General features: G+C 34.6%; 2 protein-coding genes across 2 annotated transcripts; one reads left to right on the top strand and one right to left on the bottom strand.

Annotated features, from left to right (window-relative positions):
* Positions 1-4,261: 4,261 nt before the first annotated feature.
* On the top strand, positions 4,262-10,720 carry LOC104086764 (small ribosomal subunit protein uS8mz-like). The gene is made up of 3 exons (XM_009591096.4): positions 4,262-4,608; positions 4,781-4,941; positions 10,368-10,720. The coding sequence occupies exons 1-3, from the start codon at positions 4,479-4,481 to the stop codon at positions 10,464-10,466; spliced, it is 390 nt and encodes a 129-aa protein (XP_009589391.1). The 5' UTR covers positions 4,262-4,478; the 3' UTR covers positions 10,467-10,720.
* Positions 10,721-13,800: 3,080 nt separating this feature from the next.
* LOC104086762 (ESCRT-related protein CHMP1B) lies at positions 13,801-14,937 on the bottom strand. The gene has a single exon (XM_009591095.4). The coding sequence runs from the start codon at positions 14,576-14,578 to the stop codon at positions 13,967-13,969; it is 612 nt and encodes a 203-aa protein (XP_009589390.1). The 5' UTR covers positions 14,579-14,937; the 3' UTR covers positions 13,801-13,966.
* Between the last annotated feature and the right edge of the window lie 3,438 nt (positions 14,938-18,375).

Here is an 18,375-nt window from a genome sequence, read left to right as displayed (position 1 = left end):
AGAAGTGGGTTCCACCTAAACATTTTTCATATAATCATTTAATTACATGTGTAACCTATTAACTGAGCTGTAATTTTACTTTAGACTCTATTTACAGAAACCATATAGAGGGCAATGGTTCCAGCAAATTCATGTGGCAACATCTGTAATTGGAGATGGATTAGTACTAATATTGGTCCTATACTTGAGATTGTACTTGTAAGTCAAGAAAATAAGTCTCATTTTCATTAACCACTCACTATATATGTCAAACAAGAAGAGGGAGAGCTCATCCATTGCACGAATCCTGGATTAAGTTTCAACATATTTGGTCTATATGTTGAAACTATCATATTTGTTGCACATCAATATATATAATGCTTAAAGCTGAAAACAACTTAGAAAGATCAAAACTTAACCCAAAATGCTTCATAATTTAAAAACCTCACAAACTGTATATCACCTGTTTTGAGTATCATATTTGAACTATTCCGGTATTTCTATTATTCTCATGTATTATAACTTTCCATAGCTAAAACACCCCGACTCAATATTATATATAACTCTCCTATAACACTAAAAAGTTTGCCAAGAGACACTACACATATTAATAAAAAATTATGTGTCGTTAAATATGAGTAAAAAATAAAATTTAATTTTAGTGTTAATATCATTTTTGTTTAAAATTCAAGGTGAAAAAGAGTAAATGGGTAAAAAGTGAGGGGACAATCATTTTTTCTCCAATTCGACGAGAGCCATTATTGTTAATCCTCAACCAACATTGTTGTCCATCCTCACGAAGATGTGAATTTTAAAAAGTCTTAAAGGAAGTTAAGAAAAATGCGTTCTAAAAGGTCTCTTGATAAAATTAGGGCTTTTATGCAAGAAGAAGAAGAAGAAGAAGAAGAAGAAGACAAAAAAATCGGATGAAAACCCAAAGCTACATCTAAAATCTGTTCTAAAAAATGAGTAAAGAGAAATAAAGAGGATGAAGAAGAAACAAAAAATATGTAACACAGACTTTACGTATTATGATCTCGAAGGGATAAAAAGACTGAAAATATTTAGAAAAACTATATAGTATAGCCACTCTAAAAAGTGATAGCTGACAAATATATTTTTTTTGAATATTAATATAAAATATACATATTTTATATATAATTAATGTAAAAATTGCACGAGGCGTCCTAATTTATCCTATACCCATATTTTTAAAATTCTTTAACTTATACCCTAATTTTGACAAATTCAGACGCCTCTTTTTCTTCCTCCTGACCTATGCGCTTCTTTCTTCCTCCCCTTCTTTTCCTCTTCTTCTTTTATCTCTCAAACACATGAGATTTTGTATAAGTATTATTGATTGGATTTGTAAAGTTTTTATTAAATCTTATCAACTACCATATTCTATGTTGAAGGACGAGTAAATAAAACTCCACAAGCTGGTTAAAGTATGTGTGATTTGTATTTTTCCCTGATCCATCCTTCTTAAACATACAACATCAACTGACTAATACATGGTCTCTCTTCCAAGTAATCTGCCACAAGAATGGCACATGCATGTGAAATTTGTTATACACAATAGTTGCTCTCGCGATCTCTTGGAATTAGCTTACCCCATGCTTTATGATATCATCCGCAGAAAAAACGACAGAAAAGGGCTGCGGGACTGAAAAATAAAAGATAGGAAAAATAACTTCAAAACATTATCAAAAAAATTAGTTAAAACTTCAGCACAATTTGACTTAAGTTATATTTTAAAGCCATCTAAAGAAATGTAGAACACAACTTCAGCTCTAAGACTACTGAAGTTTAGCAAATATAAAACAAAAACTTCAGCTCCTAGAATGATGAAGTTCAGCAAATACAAAATAAAATTTCAGCTCCTAGAATGCTGAAGTTCAGCAATTATAAAACAAAACTTCAACTCCTAGAATGCTGAAGTTCAGCAATTACAAAACAAAACTTCAGCTCATAGAATGCTGAAGTTCAACAATTACAAAACAAAATTTCAGCTCCTAGAATGCTAAAGTTTAGCAATTACAAAACAAAAATTTCAGCCAAAACATGTTGTAGTTTTATTGAACTGAAGTTTGCCATTGCACTATGAACTGAATTTTGCGTGATTGCTTTTGAAAGTCAGGCCAAACTTCAGGCAAAAATATCTAAAGTTTTGCTTTGATAAGGCTACATTTCAGGCAAAACATTTTGAAATTCAAACTTCAGATATAAATTTTTGCTACTTCATGCCCATATGTCTGAAGTTACCCGAAAAGTGGGTACGCTTGCAATTTTTTTTGCAAAGCGGGTATAAATTAAAATGTGACCCAAAAGCTAGGTATCGATGCAAATCCCTCATAATTAATATATGTTTGTATGTATTTGACTAGCAAATATAATTATATTTGATAATCACCCAACTGTGTGACTTGCTCAAAATATTTTAACTCAAAGATAGTGTTATAAGTTGTTGGGCCCGTGCACGGGCCAATGGTATCTAGTATTAGGGATGTACAAAGCGAACCGGAAAATCGCACCAAACCAAAAAGTCAAACCAAACCTATTAAAAAACTCGACGAGATTTGGTTTGGTTTGGTTTGGTATTGAATAAAAAAATCTGAACCAACCCGACATATAAATATATAATTTTTATATATACTTATAAGGCTTTATATAGAATTTTCTTTAAATAATTTCTATAGATATTTGGGATTCTCTTATGGGAAGTAATATTTAATAGAATATGAAGTGCTCCATTTTTATTAACTTTAAATAATGTGTTGTATGATCACTTTCTTATCAAGTGTTATTGAAATGCGTCAACCTTTTTATTTTTTCATATTCATATGTCAAAATCTATTAGGTTCTTATATCTTTTTCGAATCTGAAGTTGTATTTTGACAATTAAAAATTAAATAGAACATACATTATTATTTAGGTATCGTATTATTTTTTATATTTAATTATTAAATTCGGTTAGCTTTGAAAGTCTACATCAACGAAAATTTATTATCACACAACTAAAAAAATATTATCATGTGTTACTAAGAAAATTCTCCCATAAGAATATTTTAATAGATCATATGTCTGTCAATTTTTTTAATTTTTATTAAACATATATTTACTTATCAAAAATTTAACAAAGTAGGATTGACATATTATTCATGTAAAAAAAAATTCCGAAAAACCCGACAAAATCGAACCAATCCAAACCGATATAGTTGGTTTGCAGGGGCGGCTCAACAGTAAAGCCACTAAAGCAAAGGCTTTAGGCCCCAAATTTTGAGGGCCCCAAATTTTTCTTTTGTTTTTCTACTCGTATTTGTATTGAGACCCCGACTAATCTAGATTTGTATCGCGTAATACCTAGTAAAAGAGAGAACACGTTTTAACGGGATTTTTTTTAACCATAGAACTCGAACCCAATATATTTAATTAAGGTAAGTTGGATCAAATACATCTCACAACAATCTTTAGAGGCAGAGTCTAAATATATTGGGTATGTTAAAATAAAAAATAAAATATTTTATAAAAATTCAAGATAACTTTTAATTTAGTAGTGATGTAAACGTTTGAGCAAAAAATACAGAAAGAGAATCACTCCCCCTAAACCCTTGTCGCAAATATAAAACTTTTCATTATTTAAATTTTTCGAGTGACATCATTAGTAAGGTATCTATATGAATTTGATTTTATTATCTAAGATCAACAATATCTTAGGAGAGACTAAATTATTTATAAAAGAAACTATTAACAACTGATGTTAGGCCAAAATTTTATACTTTTAGCACATTACTCGCCCTATATTTTGTTGGTTTAAGTGAGTTATTGTGCGACAATTGCGCTAAATTATGTTGTTCTATGTGTAGGAACATCGGAATGAATCATCGATGTTATAATAAATTTTTTTTCCTTCTGAAAGGCCCCAAATTAAAAATTGACTTTAGGCCACCAATCTTCTTGGGCCGCCCCTGTTGGTTTGGTTTGGTTTTAATAAAACCGAACCAACCCGATCTATGTACACCCCTATCTAGTATATATATATATATATATATATATATATATATATATATATATATATATATATATATATATATATATAGGGAATATCCTATTATTTACGAATAAAGATGTAATTAATGATTGAAATCCCCTAAAATGGTATTTCACTGAAAAGAAAAAAGCAAAGAAGCCGGCAAGATTGAAAAAACAAAGAAAAAAAACAAAGGGGGGGGAGTTGAATCTACCCAATCTACAAAATGGGTTCTATTCATCATTTCTAGATGGACCTGACAATTTCGAGAATCAACTATCCAATGGGTTCTTTTCTTAGCCCATTTTCCATCACGGCCCAATCAAAATACAATTAGTAATCTCTCGGGTCATACCAATGAAAATGGCCGAAGCAGGTTTTGTGCAAGGGTTTTAGGCTTTTAGCTGTTGAAGGTCGAGATTGGAAGTGGAACTTTTACAGTTGCCGGAGAAGAAACAGTATAGTGAAAATGGGGAGGAGAATATTGAATGACGCATTGAGGACAATCGTGAATGCAGAAAAGAGAGGCTTTGCTTCTGCTGAGCTCAAACCCGTCTCTAATGTTATTTCTAATTTCCTCCAAATCATGAAATATCGAGGTATTTACTTAACGATTCTCTTTCACACTTCTAGTTTTGAGCTCTAAAACATTCAATAAGTTTTGGTATAAAATTCCCTTTTTGAGATGCTTCCTCCAATTTGAGAGAAATCAAATAAGGATTTTAGGTTTCGCTGGGCTGCTTATATTAAATTTGTAATTACATTTTTCAGGTTATATTAAGGACTTTCAAGTACATGATCCTCACAGAGTTGGTAAGATAACTGTTCAACTGCTTGGAAGGGTCAATGATTGTCGAGCTCTCACCTATAGACAGGATATCAAGGCTGCAAGCATTGAGCAATATAAAACACGCGCGCTACCAACTCGTCAGGTTTGTGATCTCCCCCTTAGTAAGGTTCTTTTTTGTTCATGCTATTGAGCTCTCATCAGTTATAAGCAAGCCATCAAACCTGAGCTGATTCATTGTTGAGTTCTGAATTATGAGTTGCACCATTGAAGGCTTTGCTTTGTATGATGTAATTCCTATTTTATATCATTTCTCTTTTTGATTGCTTTGTTAGCCAAATGCTAATCTGTTCGCCTCTGCTTTGTAGTTTTTTCTCTGTTTGAATATGTTAGGTCTTGGACCATTCTCCCATTTGAGTATTTCCTACATTTTGTTTATGTTTCCTATGCTTACATGTCTTTCTCCTTAATCACTTTATCAGTTAAATCATTTTTCTCTAAAATTTCTCCCAATTTAAATTAATCCTATTGGGTTTTTGTGTTCTTACATTTTTGAAAACTAAATGTACAAACGGGGCACAGTGGTAAGCTTCATTCGAAAACTATTGATAGAGGCGTTTTAAGATAGTTCATGTTGTACATTGAAAGTGGAGAATAGCATAGCCCACAAGCCCAATATGAAGCCACAATGTAGTAAAAGATGATCCACATCCTCACCATGGCTTTTGCACACACAACATCAACTAGCAATATACATATCCTCCTACTCAACTTTTCAGCTGTTAAGATTGCTCAATGGCACCAAAAAGATGCAACAATTTTAGGAGCCTTAATTTTTCATATAGGTGATCAGATGAGTCTTGAATCGCTTCCACTGAACATAAAATGCTGTGCGACTTCACCCAAAAGCTCGAGAGGGATCCTTTCTTTATCATGTTATCTTCCTCTCCATATTGCGTAAAGTTGTAAAGTTTGTGAAAGAATCTTTCCACCTCATCAGATTCCCAATTTTGAGCACTTCTTCTGAAAAAGTGTACCTCCCATGATGGCTGTCCGGCCTGGACGAGAGGATATTCATTTTGAGTTGCAATAGTAGCTTCTCTAACCAGCAAGTGAAGCTTCCTATGTTCTTCTCAAACATTTTAGGTATGGTATTCATGTAATATGTGGATCTATATCATATACTATAATATCTCATCTTGATCATAGTTTAAGGTGCAAATAGAGAAGGTTGTACCCTTTGATTTCTTGTTTTACTATGTGTTAAGTACAAATGTATATTTAGTTATTTTCCCTCCATAGGCGCTTACACCATTAGCTCTGGAAACAAGCTGCTCTTGGTTCTTGCTCCCTGATTCTGACTTTTTTCGTGAAATGTTTGCTTAGTACTTTTGTAAATGGAAGTTTAAAAATCTGCCCTGTTGGGAGGGGCTGGGGATTAAATTTCTACTTATATGGTAAATTCTTGTACCTGAAGGAAGCTCGAAAATTTGTAGTTACAGGTAGACATAATTACATATTTATAATTTTTTTTTTGTGAATGAATTGTTTCCATATTTCTATAAAAAGCTGCTCTGAGGAAGAGGTCGGTAATAGTTGTCATATTAAGAAATTCTCATTAGCCGAAGGAAACTCAGAGCTTTGCAGTTTCATGGACTTCTGAGATCTGGAGAAGAGTCGACTCACTTACCTTTGTAGATCTGTCAATCACGTGCTACAAATAATTGCAGTTGAACTAAGGCGGTGTTTCCTGTTTTATCATGCAGTTCTTTTGCATATGATATATCGAGGCACGGCTGGGCCAATGTATGTCTCTGCTGCACTTGCTTTAGGCCCAATTTGTCCAACCAACAGATCAAACAACTACATCTTCCAGGCATTTATTTCCGCTCGTTCTTTACGAGTTTCTGAATATACTATCCTCTGCACTCCAACCAGCACTACTATATATCTATCCATTTACCACACTCGCTAGTTACTTCTCAGCCTGCTGCTCTTTCTTTGAGTTTCTTCTCTAGCAAGAACTGTGAAAAGAGTATCCACAATTGTTGTCACTTTTCTCCCTTCAGACTAACCTCTTTATTATTTTTTGTATCCAAATATAACCATTTTCAGCCATTTTTCTGTCTGTAGACACTACGTGGGCGTTTGGACATAAGAATTGTAAAATTCCAAAAAAAAGTAAAAAAAAATTTCAAGTGAAAATGGTATTTGAAAATTAGAGTTGTGTTTGGACATGAATATAATTTTGGGTTGTTTTTGAAGTTTTGTGAGTAATCTGAGTGAATTTTGAAAAACAGTTTTTTGGAGTTTTTCAAAATTTCGAAAAATTCCAAAATGCATCTTTAAGTGAAAATAAATTAACAAACGCTGATTTCGGGAAAAAGTGAATTTTTTGGAAAAAAGAAAAAAATTTCTTATGTCCAAACGGGCTCTAAATTTCCGCTATCGTTTTCTGTTCCAAAAGAACCATTTTGAGCCATCTTACTATCGTGGGACATTGATGCAGAAGGAAGTATCTTTGACCAGAAAAAGCTCTCAATTAGACATGCCACCTGGGTTTGCAGCGCCATTGTCCAATATTATAATACCCTCAATAGTTTTCTATCAAACATCTTCGAGAACATGTCTAAAAGTTCAAATTTGCATTCAATATTCCGACATCAACTCGATCTTCAAATCCTCAAATCTTATTTTCAAATCCCTAGGCCCAAATCCTCGAATTTCACCTTAAAAACACGTAATCTAGTCGAAATACTCAATGATAATTCAATATTATTGACTAACAATGGTCACAAGTGACTTACCTCAATAATTCCCGTGAAATCCCTCCGAAAAATCGCCCCAAACCGTGTGTTTGAAGTCCAAAAATGAGAAAGAATCTCGGAACCCCTCGTTTTAACACTGCTAGTGTTTTCACATCTGCGATACACTTGGCCGCATCTGCGAGAGCGCAGATGCGAGGTCTTCGACGCTTCTGTGGACTCGCTTCTGCGAAGAAGCTGTCCGCTTTTGCGAAACAACTGCCCCTTTCCTTTTTCTGCTTCTGCGGTCGAACCTTCGCAGGTGCGATTCGCTTCTGCGGTCCACCTGCCCGCTTCTGTGACCACTGCCCTCCTTAGCCCAAGCTGCATCTGCGACCATTGTGTCGCTTCTGCGGTCGCGCACCTGTGACCAATTCCATCGCAGGTGCGATTGCACCAGAATCGGAAAAATTTTCAGAATTGTTCTAAGTCCAAATTTCGATCCGTTAGCCATCCGAAACTCACCTGAGGCTCCCGGGACCTCAACCAATTATACCAATAAGTCCCAAAACATCATACGAACTTAGTCGAAGCCTCAAATCACATCAAACAGCGCTAAAACCATGAATCACACCCCAATTCAAGCCTAATGAAAACTAACGAATTCCAACTTCTACTTTCGATGCTGAAACCTATCAAATCAAGTCCGATTGACCTCAAATTTTGTACACAAGTCATAAATGACATAATGGATCTATTCCAACTTCCAGAATCGGATTCTGACCCCGATATCAAAAAGTCAACTCCCGGTCAAACTTCCAAATTCCTATTTTCGCCATTTCAAGTGTAATTTAACTACGGACTTCCAAATAATTTTCCGGACACACTCCTAAGACCAAAATCATCATACAGAGCTATTGGAATCATCAAAACTCTATTCCAGGGTCGTTTACACATAAGTCAATATCAAGGTCAACTATTTCAAATTAAGCTTTAAATCTTGGAACTAAGTGTTTCAATTCATTCCGAAACTTTCCCGACAAATCACATAATCGCAATTGAGCATAAAATATTCAGTAAATGGGGAAACGGGGCTGTAATACTCAAAACGACCGGCTGGGTCGTTACATTCTCCCTCTTAAACAAACGTTCGTCCTCGAACGGGTTTAGAATCATACCCGAAGTCTCAAATAGGTGTGGATATTTGCTCCGCATCTCCCGCTCAGTCTCCCAGGTAGCAGAATTCTATATATGTTAAAAAATATACTCCCTCCGTTTCAATTTATGTGAACCTATTTTCTTTTTAGTCCGTGCCAAAAAGAATGATCTCTTTCCTTATTTGGAAACAATTTACCTTTATGCAATGATTTATAGCTACACAAAATATATGTGCCTCATTTTACACCACAAGTTCAAAAGTTTTCTCTCTTTTCTTAAACTCCGTGCCCAGTCAAATGGGTTCACATAAATTGAAACGGAGGGAGTATATACTAGTACTAATCATCAAAAAACAACAACTATATATGCTAATAAGTATTTTCAAGAACATATATACTAACCACGCTAGTATCGTGTGGAGGTGGAGGACATTTTAGACTATATCCAGTACTGTTTGCGGGCTAAAGGCCATGCAAGGTGAAACTTGACGGAACACGATTGTTGCAGTTATTCCTCCCACAGAATGTGGGTGCCCATTGTAATACGATCTGCATATTATCATAGGTGGTCGATTGAGAAATTACTTGCTGGGGGACTGTAGTGAAACTAAAAAACAGTGCAATGCAAGTTACCAGCAACTTCATTTTAGTTTTGCTATGAAAAGGATGAAAACAATCGTTGCATATTTATAGTTGAAATCCTCACTTCTATAATGTTAAAATTTAATGGCATTTAATAGGTTGTTATTAGATTAATTTTTTGGACAGAAGAACATTTACCAACAACTTCATGGTAGGTGAATAGAATTCTAATACTACGTACATTAGGAAAGGGGCAATGGTCGCTGATCGCACCTGCGAAGGGTTCGACCGCGGAAAGGGGCAGCTGTTTCGCGGAAGCAGACTGTTGTCGGCAGAAGTGTCGAAGACCTCGCATCTGCGAGAGCCAAGTGTATCGCAAATGCGAAAACACTGGCAGTGTTAAAACGAGGGGTTCCGAGATTCTCTCATTTTTGGACTTCAAACACACGGTTTGGGGCGATTTTTCAGAGAGATTTCACGGGAATTCTTGAGGTAAGTCACTTGTGACCATTGTTGGTCAATAATATTGAATTATCATTGAGTATTTCAACTAGATTACATGTTTTTGAGGTGAGATTCGGGGATTTGGGCCTAGGGATTTAAAAATAAGATATATTTAAGCTGCATGTTGTGGTGTGTGCGTGGAGCCAAATTTGAGTTGCATGTGCATATATTATGGTTATAATTCTCTTCTATCTCTCTATTTTCTTGTCCGTCAAACATAATTTTATTTTAAGATAAGGAAAGCGCACACGATTCGATAACTCCGTTGCTTCCTTGCTTACATCCATCATTGAGCTTTGAAGTTCACTAGACACATGTAAACCTTTTTAGTCCCTGTTAATCTGTTATCCTATATGCTCTTCAGTGTAGTTTTGCTTTATCCTAATTATTAAAACCTTAAATGATTAGTTTTGTTTTTTCATATTTAAATTCCATGAAAAGAAGTTGTGCAGACATTCAAAATTATTAGGGTTCATTTACTCTAAAATCCAGTTGTTTTTCACCAGCTTCTCTAACTTATGACCAAGAACTTATTACTGATTTTTTATTTCCTATTGAGGAATTGATTTCTTCCCTTCATGCAGTGGGGATATGTTGTAATTACAACACCAAATGGAGTTTTGGATCACGAAGAAGCTCAGCGGCAGAATGTGGGTGGACAAGTTATTGGCTACTTCTATTGAACACGTTAAAACATGGCTCAAAGTTGGCAAGAGTAATGTCTTTCCCGACGCCCTAGATGAAAAGTGAATTTTCCTTTCTATTGCCAATAGGGAATAATAAAACATTAGAATTCCTGTTAAATTTGTTTCTTTGAATCGTAGTAAACATTAGAATTCCTCTATTTAGCTATACTTATGAGCTTTCGATGTCATTTGGGTGTAGCGTGTTGGATTTTTATCTGTATAAGAGAGCTGGCGTGATTTTCCATGTCTCACCCATGAGACAAAAGTCCCCCTCACTTTTTTTCTAGTTCTGCAACGCCAATTTACTCGAGGATGAACAAAGCAACTCACACAGTACTACGGCTGGACCTACTAATCGATAAAATATTCAAAACTAAATAGCCTTTTTGTGTCTACACTGTCACAGTCAATCCCGACAATACCAAATGTTTGCAGTGTTTAGCATGAACTAACATTCTATCTCAAACATAAAGATTTCTTACTCAAGTTACGTGAGCAGGGGAAAACATGAACAGTGGAAAGCATAGGATGTCTCCGCAAAGACGACTTCCACCAGTTATCAGCTACTCTTTTACATGATATCAAGACTACACTAATGCTCTTCTGCCTCCATGTGCAATCCCTACTAGTAAATTAACTAAATTAACTGCAAAAGAACATTTATACAATCCTCCAATTAAGAATGACCAAACATAGTCACCGACTCACCGCTGTAGAATGTAAGTCAAGAAGAAATGAAGTTATTTTCGAGTTAATCAGAAGTTTTTCCCACTAGAGACTTCCCAAAGAAAAATTCAGGTATGTATGTTACCCACCTCCTCTTATACAATTCAAACCTAATTAGATTGTTGTGCAACTTACCTGGATGTTTTGACACTAGTAGACAAGCAAAGAAACTTCCATATGCCCCATCTCCCCATTCCAGGTTTAATATTTTAAACTTGCCATCAATATCATATGGCAAAAACTATTACGTCTGAGTCATGCACTACATACGAATGCTTCTGAAGCTATGGTAAACTCAGGGAAACTGTTGCTGACCGTTACTTCTGTTAGAAGACTTCCTCATGGTGCAAAGATGAAATCAGTCCATCTAACCTTCTGAGTTCAGCATGGTACAGGAGAAAACCACAACAACAACCCAGTATAATCTCACTAGTAAAGTCTGGGAAGGGTAGTATGTACGCAGACCTTACCCCTACCATGGGGTAGAGAGGCTGTTTCTGATAGACCCTCGCTCCCTCCCTCCAAGAACTTCCCCACATTGCTCTTGGGGTGACTCGAACTCACAACCTCTTGGTTGGAAGTGGAGGGTGCTTATCACTAGAGCAACCCACTCTTGTCCTTAGACAGGAGAAAACCATTTTATAAAAATCAATATCCATAATGCTTATGCTTTATCTATTCCTTTATCATCATAGCCTCATGCATGATAGATGCTTCACGTCATTTAACAGGAAATTTTAACTGTCCACATGGAAACAAAAACAAAAAAACTCTAAACAATTAAACCTATTTAAAAATTAGCTTTGCTCAACAACCCCAAGCATATTAAACTATGCATAAGTTAGCTTGGCACGATATCCCTTTCTGTTTTGGTTGTGCAACATGAAATACTCCAAATTAGTGGTGCAAGGATAAACCCAACCTAAGGAACACTTGACTCCACCCAGTACATTATAAAGATTTCAAGAATGGCATACAACATGGATTGAATTCACATCAGCAGCCCCTATTTCTCAAAGAACTATTCGAAATGGATTACAAGCAAATGTGCAAATACTAGAACAATTAGCTATAACAGATTGCCATAAAAATATACATGAAATCATTTCTCATACAACATGTACATAAAATGCACACTGACAAGTAGAAATTCTAACCATCTCCAAGCCTTTCTCACCCTATACACTATTATGGCTAACTGCACCAAAAGTTTCACTGTTTTACTTCTCCGCTTCGTACCTGCTGCAGTCTATGCAGAATTACATGAAAACAGTTTTCTACCTTAACACTAAAACATAATTTTATTACAGAAGCTTAGCATAGCAAAGGGAGCCTGGAAGTTTCTTTCCACAAGGAAAGCACCTCCAATAGCAATTATTATCACTTAAAAAGGCTATCTGCCTGGATGATACTCTGGACCTAGTTACACATTGAAACAAACTACAGATGCTCTTCTTCTCCCCTCACACACATATTCTAACTAGTAGAATTAACAAAAATTGATCTGCAAAAGATCAATCAACCTAAAGAACGACCAAGCAAAGTTATCTGTATAAGATGCATCTCTCTCTCAACTAAAAGATGGCATATATGTAATATGTTTATCCACTTCTCTCTCTCACGCGCTTAAACTGATAAGGTGGCAGATAACAAAACTGCAAAGGTATATCTAATTTTTTATAGTGAGAATAATATAATACATTAGGACAACCAGAACTATGAGAGCATATCAAATTGATGTGTGGTTGTAGTTAACCAGGATTTTTAGCCACGTACAAACTTGTGAAGACAATATCCATAAGCACCCCTTCCACCCCCCACCCCAAACACCCCCCCACACACAAATCTGCAACTCCCAGCTGCAAAATTTTAGAACTGTTGTCAATATGTCAAGCTGCAAAAACGATGACAGGTGAGTCATGCATGCTCACAAATGCTTTCAAAGCTATGCACACTAAATTTGTGAAACAATAAGGTGGATGGCCATTAAGACTGCAGATTCTTACCAACAACAATGGTTCCTCTGGCAGAAAATAATGGAGTCAATCCATTTAACTTCAGTATTCAGTTATAATATTCAGTAACATATTATCCATCATTTGTCTATTCCTTTATCATCATACAAACATGAATGGCAGAAAGTTGAAGTCCATGAACACGACATTTTGGTAACCAACACCCAGAAAGATGGTAAAAACAATTAAAACTGTTTGAAAATTAGCTTGACACGACAAAGATCAAGCTTGTGCAACCATTCTTATTAACCTATGCCCTCCCTCTCCAAAAAGAAACGTCTCCCTATTTAGTTTCTTTTAACTGAGCATGAATTCATTCAAATTTAATTTCTCTGTTTCACACAGATCAACTAAACCAACCGGATAGCTTCGCCTTTACAGGTAAAACGGTGTCATGCGATACTAGGAGGGGTGGCAGAACTAGGAACCCTAAACAGGGGATTCACTTGAACTTCCTTCCATACCTCTAGCTCTGCCACTAACTACGAGTTATGAGCAGCTATATCAACAAGTAGGTTTAGTTGCAACACTACCAGACAATGTACAAATTACCATTTACCAACATGCACATTAAAGTATAAACACGCGAATTCTGCAAACCATTAAGTAGAGCAATATAACTCCACCAATCAAAAGAGAGTTGAAATGCACATTAAACTCATTCTTCTGTAGGAAATAGAGAGAACTGCACATACTATGTCACAATATACCAATTGTGCAGCCTCATTATTAACATAAAAATCACAAATTTCTCAATTACCCACGCGCCTTCAGCTCAGCAAGGCGCCTGGTAAGATCGTCCTCGTCCACTTTCTCGCTGTCCTTTGTAGGAATCGCATGACCGGCTGCTTGGGGAAGCCCAACAGATACCTCAAGGCCATAGTCATCAGCCACCTGGTGCATAAGGCTGTTAACCTGGTCCTCGGGAGTCGACAGCGACGTACTTCCCGCCATAGAACTCTCCATAAACTCAGCTTGAACTTCCATATTAACGAACTGTTGCTCGAACTTGTCCATCGTCTCAGACATCTTCTGGAGATTACCTGTAGCAAGAGAAGACTCAAGTGATTTTACAATATTGCCCATTGACTTACTAATTGTGGTCATTTTCGCCTGTGTATCGAGTCGAGCCACAACGGCGTCGAGCCGTGAAGATAAACGGAGATAATTCATCTGTTCGCTGCGCTTGCGGATCGCGTTCTCGGCGTAAATTCTAGCGCCGTCCATATTTCCTTTTTCGATTGCTTTTTTCACCTTAAGCTTCTCGGATTTTTCGTCTTTCTCGCATTTGCGAGCTTGGCGTTGAAGACTTTTTGATGTGAACTTGAGCTCCATGATCTGGTTCATCAATTTCTCTGTGTTTCCCATGGCTCTTAGATCTGGCGATAAGCTCTTTCGAATTTCTGAATTATTGATGCAATTTGATGATCTTTTTACCTTCGATCGATCACCTTTCCTACTTGTATTTGGTTGAAGTTAGGGTTTGGAGACAGAGATATTTTGCTGGAAATTCGTTGGATACGGTATTTGTATAATGCTACTCCCTTACCGAGTAAAGACCATCTACGGTCAGGATCAATTGTAGCGTCGTTTATTTCTATAACTAGCCGTCGGATTAATAAAACACGTAATAGTGGGCCCAATAGATGAGTCGACCGTTGAACGAGCTATACTTCTTTTTCCTAATTTTCCTGAATTGACGTTTGTATTTCTTTCTTTTTTTCGTTTCGAAACTTCGACGCGTTAATTTATGTTCTCTCTATTTATTCAGGAAGGACTAAAGTAAAAAGATAACTAATAATATTCTGTCAGAAAATTTAGCCGTGTTGGAATAGTTCGTTAAGTTTTTGACAAACAAACTAAATTCATTTTCTGTTTGAACTAAAAATATTTTCTTTCCCCACATTTCTGCAATTGCAAATACGCAAATACAAAACTTCCATTCAAGTTTATACTGTTCTAATAACAAAGAATTACAAGACACCTACCATCTTCGAAGATGAAGATGAATGTTCTTATGCTTTTTTTTTTGGTCTCATCTTGTTGAATCTATTTTGTGAAAAAATTAGTTTATATTATCAAAGATTGTGGTGAAATAGTAATTATCCCTTCATTTTTAATTGACGAGTTCAAACTAAGTCTTAAAAAAGTCTTCTTTAGCAAGGAGCATTATTAATCGAACCCCAGAAAAGGTTCCACCTATCATGTTGGAAACCAAAAAAGATATTAATTTATTTCCTTATAATGTTCACTAAAAATTTACAGTTGTAGATTGAATGATTTAACTCCAAGCATAAACATGGCATAGTTAAGATTGATGTTCTATTTTAAAATTACCCTACTTGTGAAATTTGTGTGCCTACCTGATGTTGAAAATTTTAAGCAGCAAATGATCTCAATTACAGGAGATTCAAAACTGCAGGACAAAAAAAATATTTATTGTGACTAAGATTTCAAATACCATCAAACTTTCTTTAACTTCACCAAGACACCAACAATGTAGCAAAACTAATCTACACTAGATATTTTTCTCAATAAGAAGAAATGGCAATATTCCATTTAAATTGTGCAGCGTCTATTAGAAAAATAATCTAACATCAGCTGCTATCTCACTAGTCACAAGGCAACTCATGAGTCTTCTTGATTTTCTTTGCAGCAACTATGTTTGGCTCTGGGTTGGAGAAATGGACTCGCAGATTATAGGAAGATCAACAAAATACGTTGACAGTCATAATCCTGATTCAATTTGTTAAAATTGGACATAATATTTTTGGCTTCTGATTTGATTATGCGTTTTTTATGTGTATTATTTATTCAGGAAAAAAAACGACATTCATTTAGCAATGAAACTAAAGCATATAATGACAACCATGAGAATGAATTCACAATCCAAATTGAACGAATGTTTAGTCATTTCGTGTTATGGATCTAATAAACATTCGTTGGTGACAAAAGTCTAGCACTATTCGTCGAGTAATTACCAAAGAATAATAGGTTTTATACATCCAAATTGACATGGAATTTTTGTGTATTTCTAACAAGTGCCTTTTATAACATATACATAGCCGCCTGACCCTAAAGCAAGTGAATCACTTGCCTTAGACCCCAAAATTTTAAGGGCCCCAAAATTACTATTTCTCTATATATATAGTAGTATATTATTTATAGAATTATCTCTTATTATTGATAAATTTATTTCTTTATTTTCATATTAATTTTTAATAACTCGATTTATTCCTCTAATTAATATAACTAAAATAGTTATCTGTCAATCTTATTTTACTTTTTTACTTAATTATATTTCTCTATTTATATTTCCGGAAGGGTGTTCAAACTTGAAATAAGTAAAAATAAAATCCAACAAAGGGTGTTTAATATATGATATGTACCTCTAAAACCTAATACTTTATTTATATACGTAATGTAGTTTTCCGACAAAGGGTGGTAATTGACCACCCTAACTTAAGTGTGGCTTCGCCCGTGTTTGTAGGTTAAAAAGGAAAAAAGGAATAGATAATAAGTAGGAAACTTATTCTTTAATATCAAAATTAAGGAGTGTAAAAAAAGCGGTTAATATCTTAATTTTTATTTTCCATGAACACTTTCTTTTAGTTTTTTGGGTGGTCACTGATTTCATCTACCAATTTTGTTTGTAGGTCAACTTGTTAAATTAGAATTTTAAAACTAATTTTTTTGTAGAAAAAGGAGTTAAAAACTTCTATAAAAGAAGCTAATATTTTTTATATATATATATATATATATATATATATATATATATATATTGTCATTCCTCTATTTTTTGTTAGCTTTCCTAATACCAAACAAAAGAAGTTTGCTCTAGAGAAAAGAAATTTGTTAATTAGTTGACATTGTTTGTGTCATGAACTTAAGTCATTCAAAAAATATTAGAAAAAATTCTTAAATCTTCAAGAGTTTACGTGATCTTGCTAAAAAAAATATGAAAGCTTGAAAAATAATAATAAAATATAAAGATAAAACAAATATTTAGTTGAATATATAGACTAAGATAATTGAGGACTTTTTAGTGTCATCATTTTTCTTTATTGAGTTAGCTAAATATGATCCAGAATCATTTTGAAGAACTTACTTTTTTTTATGTATCTATTTTCTATTTCAAAAACTATTCTTTAATATAATATTAATGTAATTTTTAAAATTATTTACTTATTAAGATGGGATACACGCGCAACGTACGTATATATGGAATAACAGATACTACGTACTATCTTATGTACCATGTCTTTGGCTTTCCCTAAGAGCCCTTGTTCAACTGTCAGTCTTTCAATCCTCGCATTTTGGTGAGAATTAATTCCCAACATCTTGATGAAAGTCAAAAACATAATTACAATTAATTCCTAATGGCTTGACGACAGTCAAAAATATGGAGTAATTACGAGTTTGATTGACCACTATTCTTTGATTAAACACGACAAAAATTTGAGGAACAAATTCGTCAAAAAATATTTCTCGCACCATTTGCATTAAATTCAAAATTTGAACTCTTCATTATTAGGTCGGTTGAGTAGCAAAAGAAATGGCGTAGTCCCATTTTGATTAGGAGGATGAAAAACCCTCTCTGCAACTGCAAATGAAATTAATACCATCCTTTCAGTAAGGAAATTGAAGGCGCAGCAATACCTTTAGTAAGCATTTGGACATAAAAACAAATTATGGTCAAACGGGTCCTTAATTTTGTTACCCTCTGCATCCAAGTTTCAAAGACATATATTCTTTCTGCCAACAACAAAAATACTCTCGGTAATAGATCAGAGCATCTTTTCCTCTGCGTCACTGATATCATTATTCCCAAGCAACTTGCTCTGAAGCCTGGAGATAATAGAGAAAGTATGGTCCGCTCACGAGTTGTATCAATCGTCCAAAAACAATATCATTATTATAGTTCGAAGTTCACCGTTTTGTTACCAGAACAGGAGAAAAATGTAATTTAATAAAGCTTTACATGTTGAATACTAAAAAGTAATATAAAGCATAATTTGTAATAGTAGATGAAATAAGAAAAGAAAATATTTGAGAAAAGTCCAGTAATTAAAGAAAGATATAATGACTTTAGTCATAAGAATATTTGTCTAATAAAATTACTTTTTATCTCTTTTCACTTCATTAGTGATTTATTATTTAAAACA

The sequence above is a fragment of the Nicotiana tomentosiformis genome, chromosome 3 (genome assembly GCF_000390325.3).
Source record: "Nicotiana tomentosiformis chromosome 3, ASM39032v3, whole genome shotgun sequence".
NCBI lineage: Eukaryota > Viridiplantae > Streptophyta > Magnoliopsida > Solanales > Solanaceae > Nicotiana > Nicotiana tomentosiformis.
This window is presented reverse-complemented; position numbering and strand designations above follow the sequence as displayed.

Bases quoted from the DNA above. Each gene is read 5' to 3' on its own strand.
- LOC104086762 (XM_009591095.4), bottom strand. From the start codon at position 14,578: ATGGGAAACACAGAGAAATTGATGAACCAGATCATGGAGCTCAAGTTC.
- LOC104086764 (XM_009591096.4), top strand. From the start codon at position 4,479: ATGGGGAGGAGAATATTGAATGACGCATTGAGGACAATCGTGAATGCA. The intron at 4,609-4,780 runs GTATTTACTTAA...TACATTTTTCAG, and splicing joins CCAAATCATGAAATATCGAG to GTTATATTAAGGACTTTCAA. The intron at 4,942-10,367 runs GTTTGTGATCTC...CCCTTCATGCAG, and splicing joins GCGCGCTACCAACTCGTCAG to TGGGGATATGTTGTAATTAC.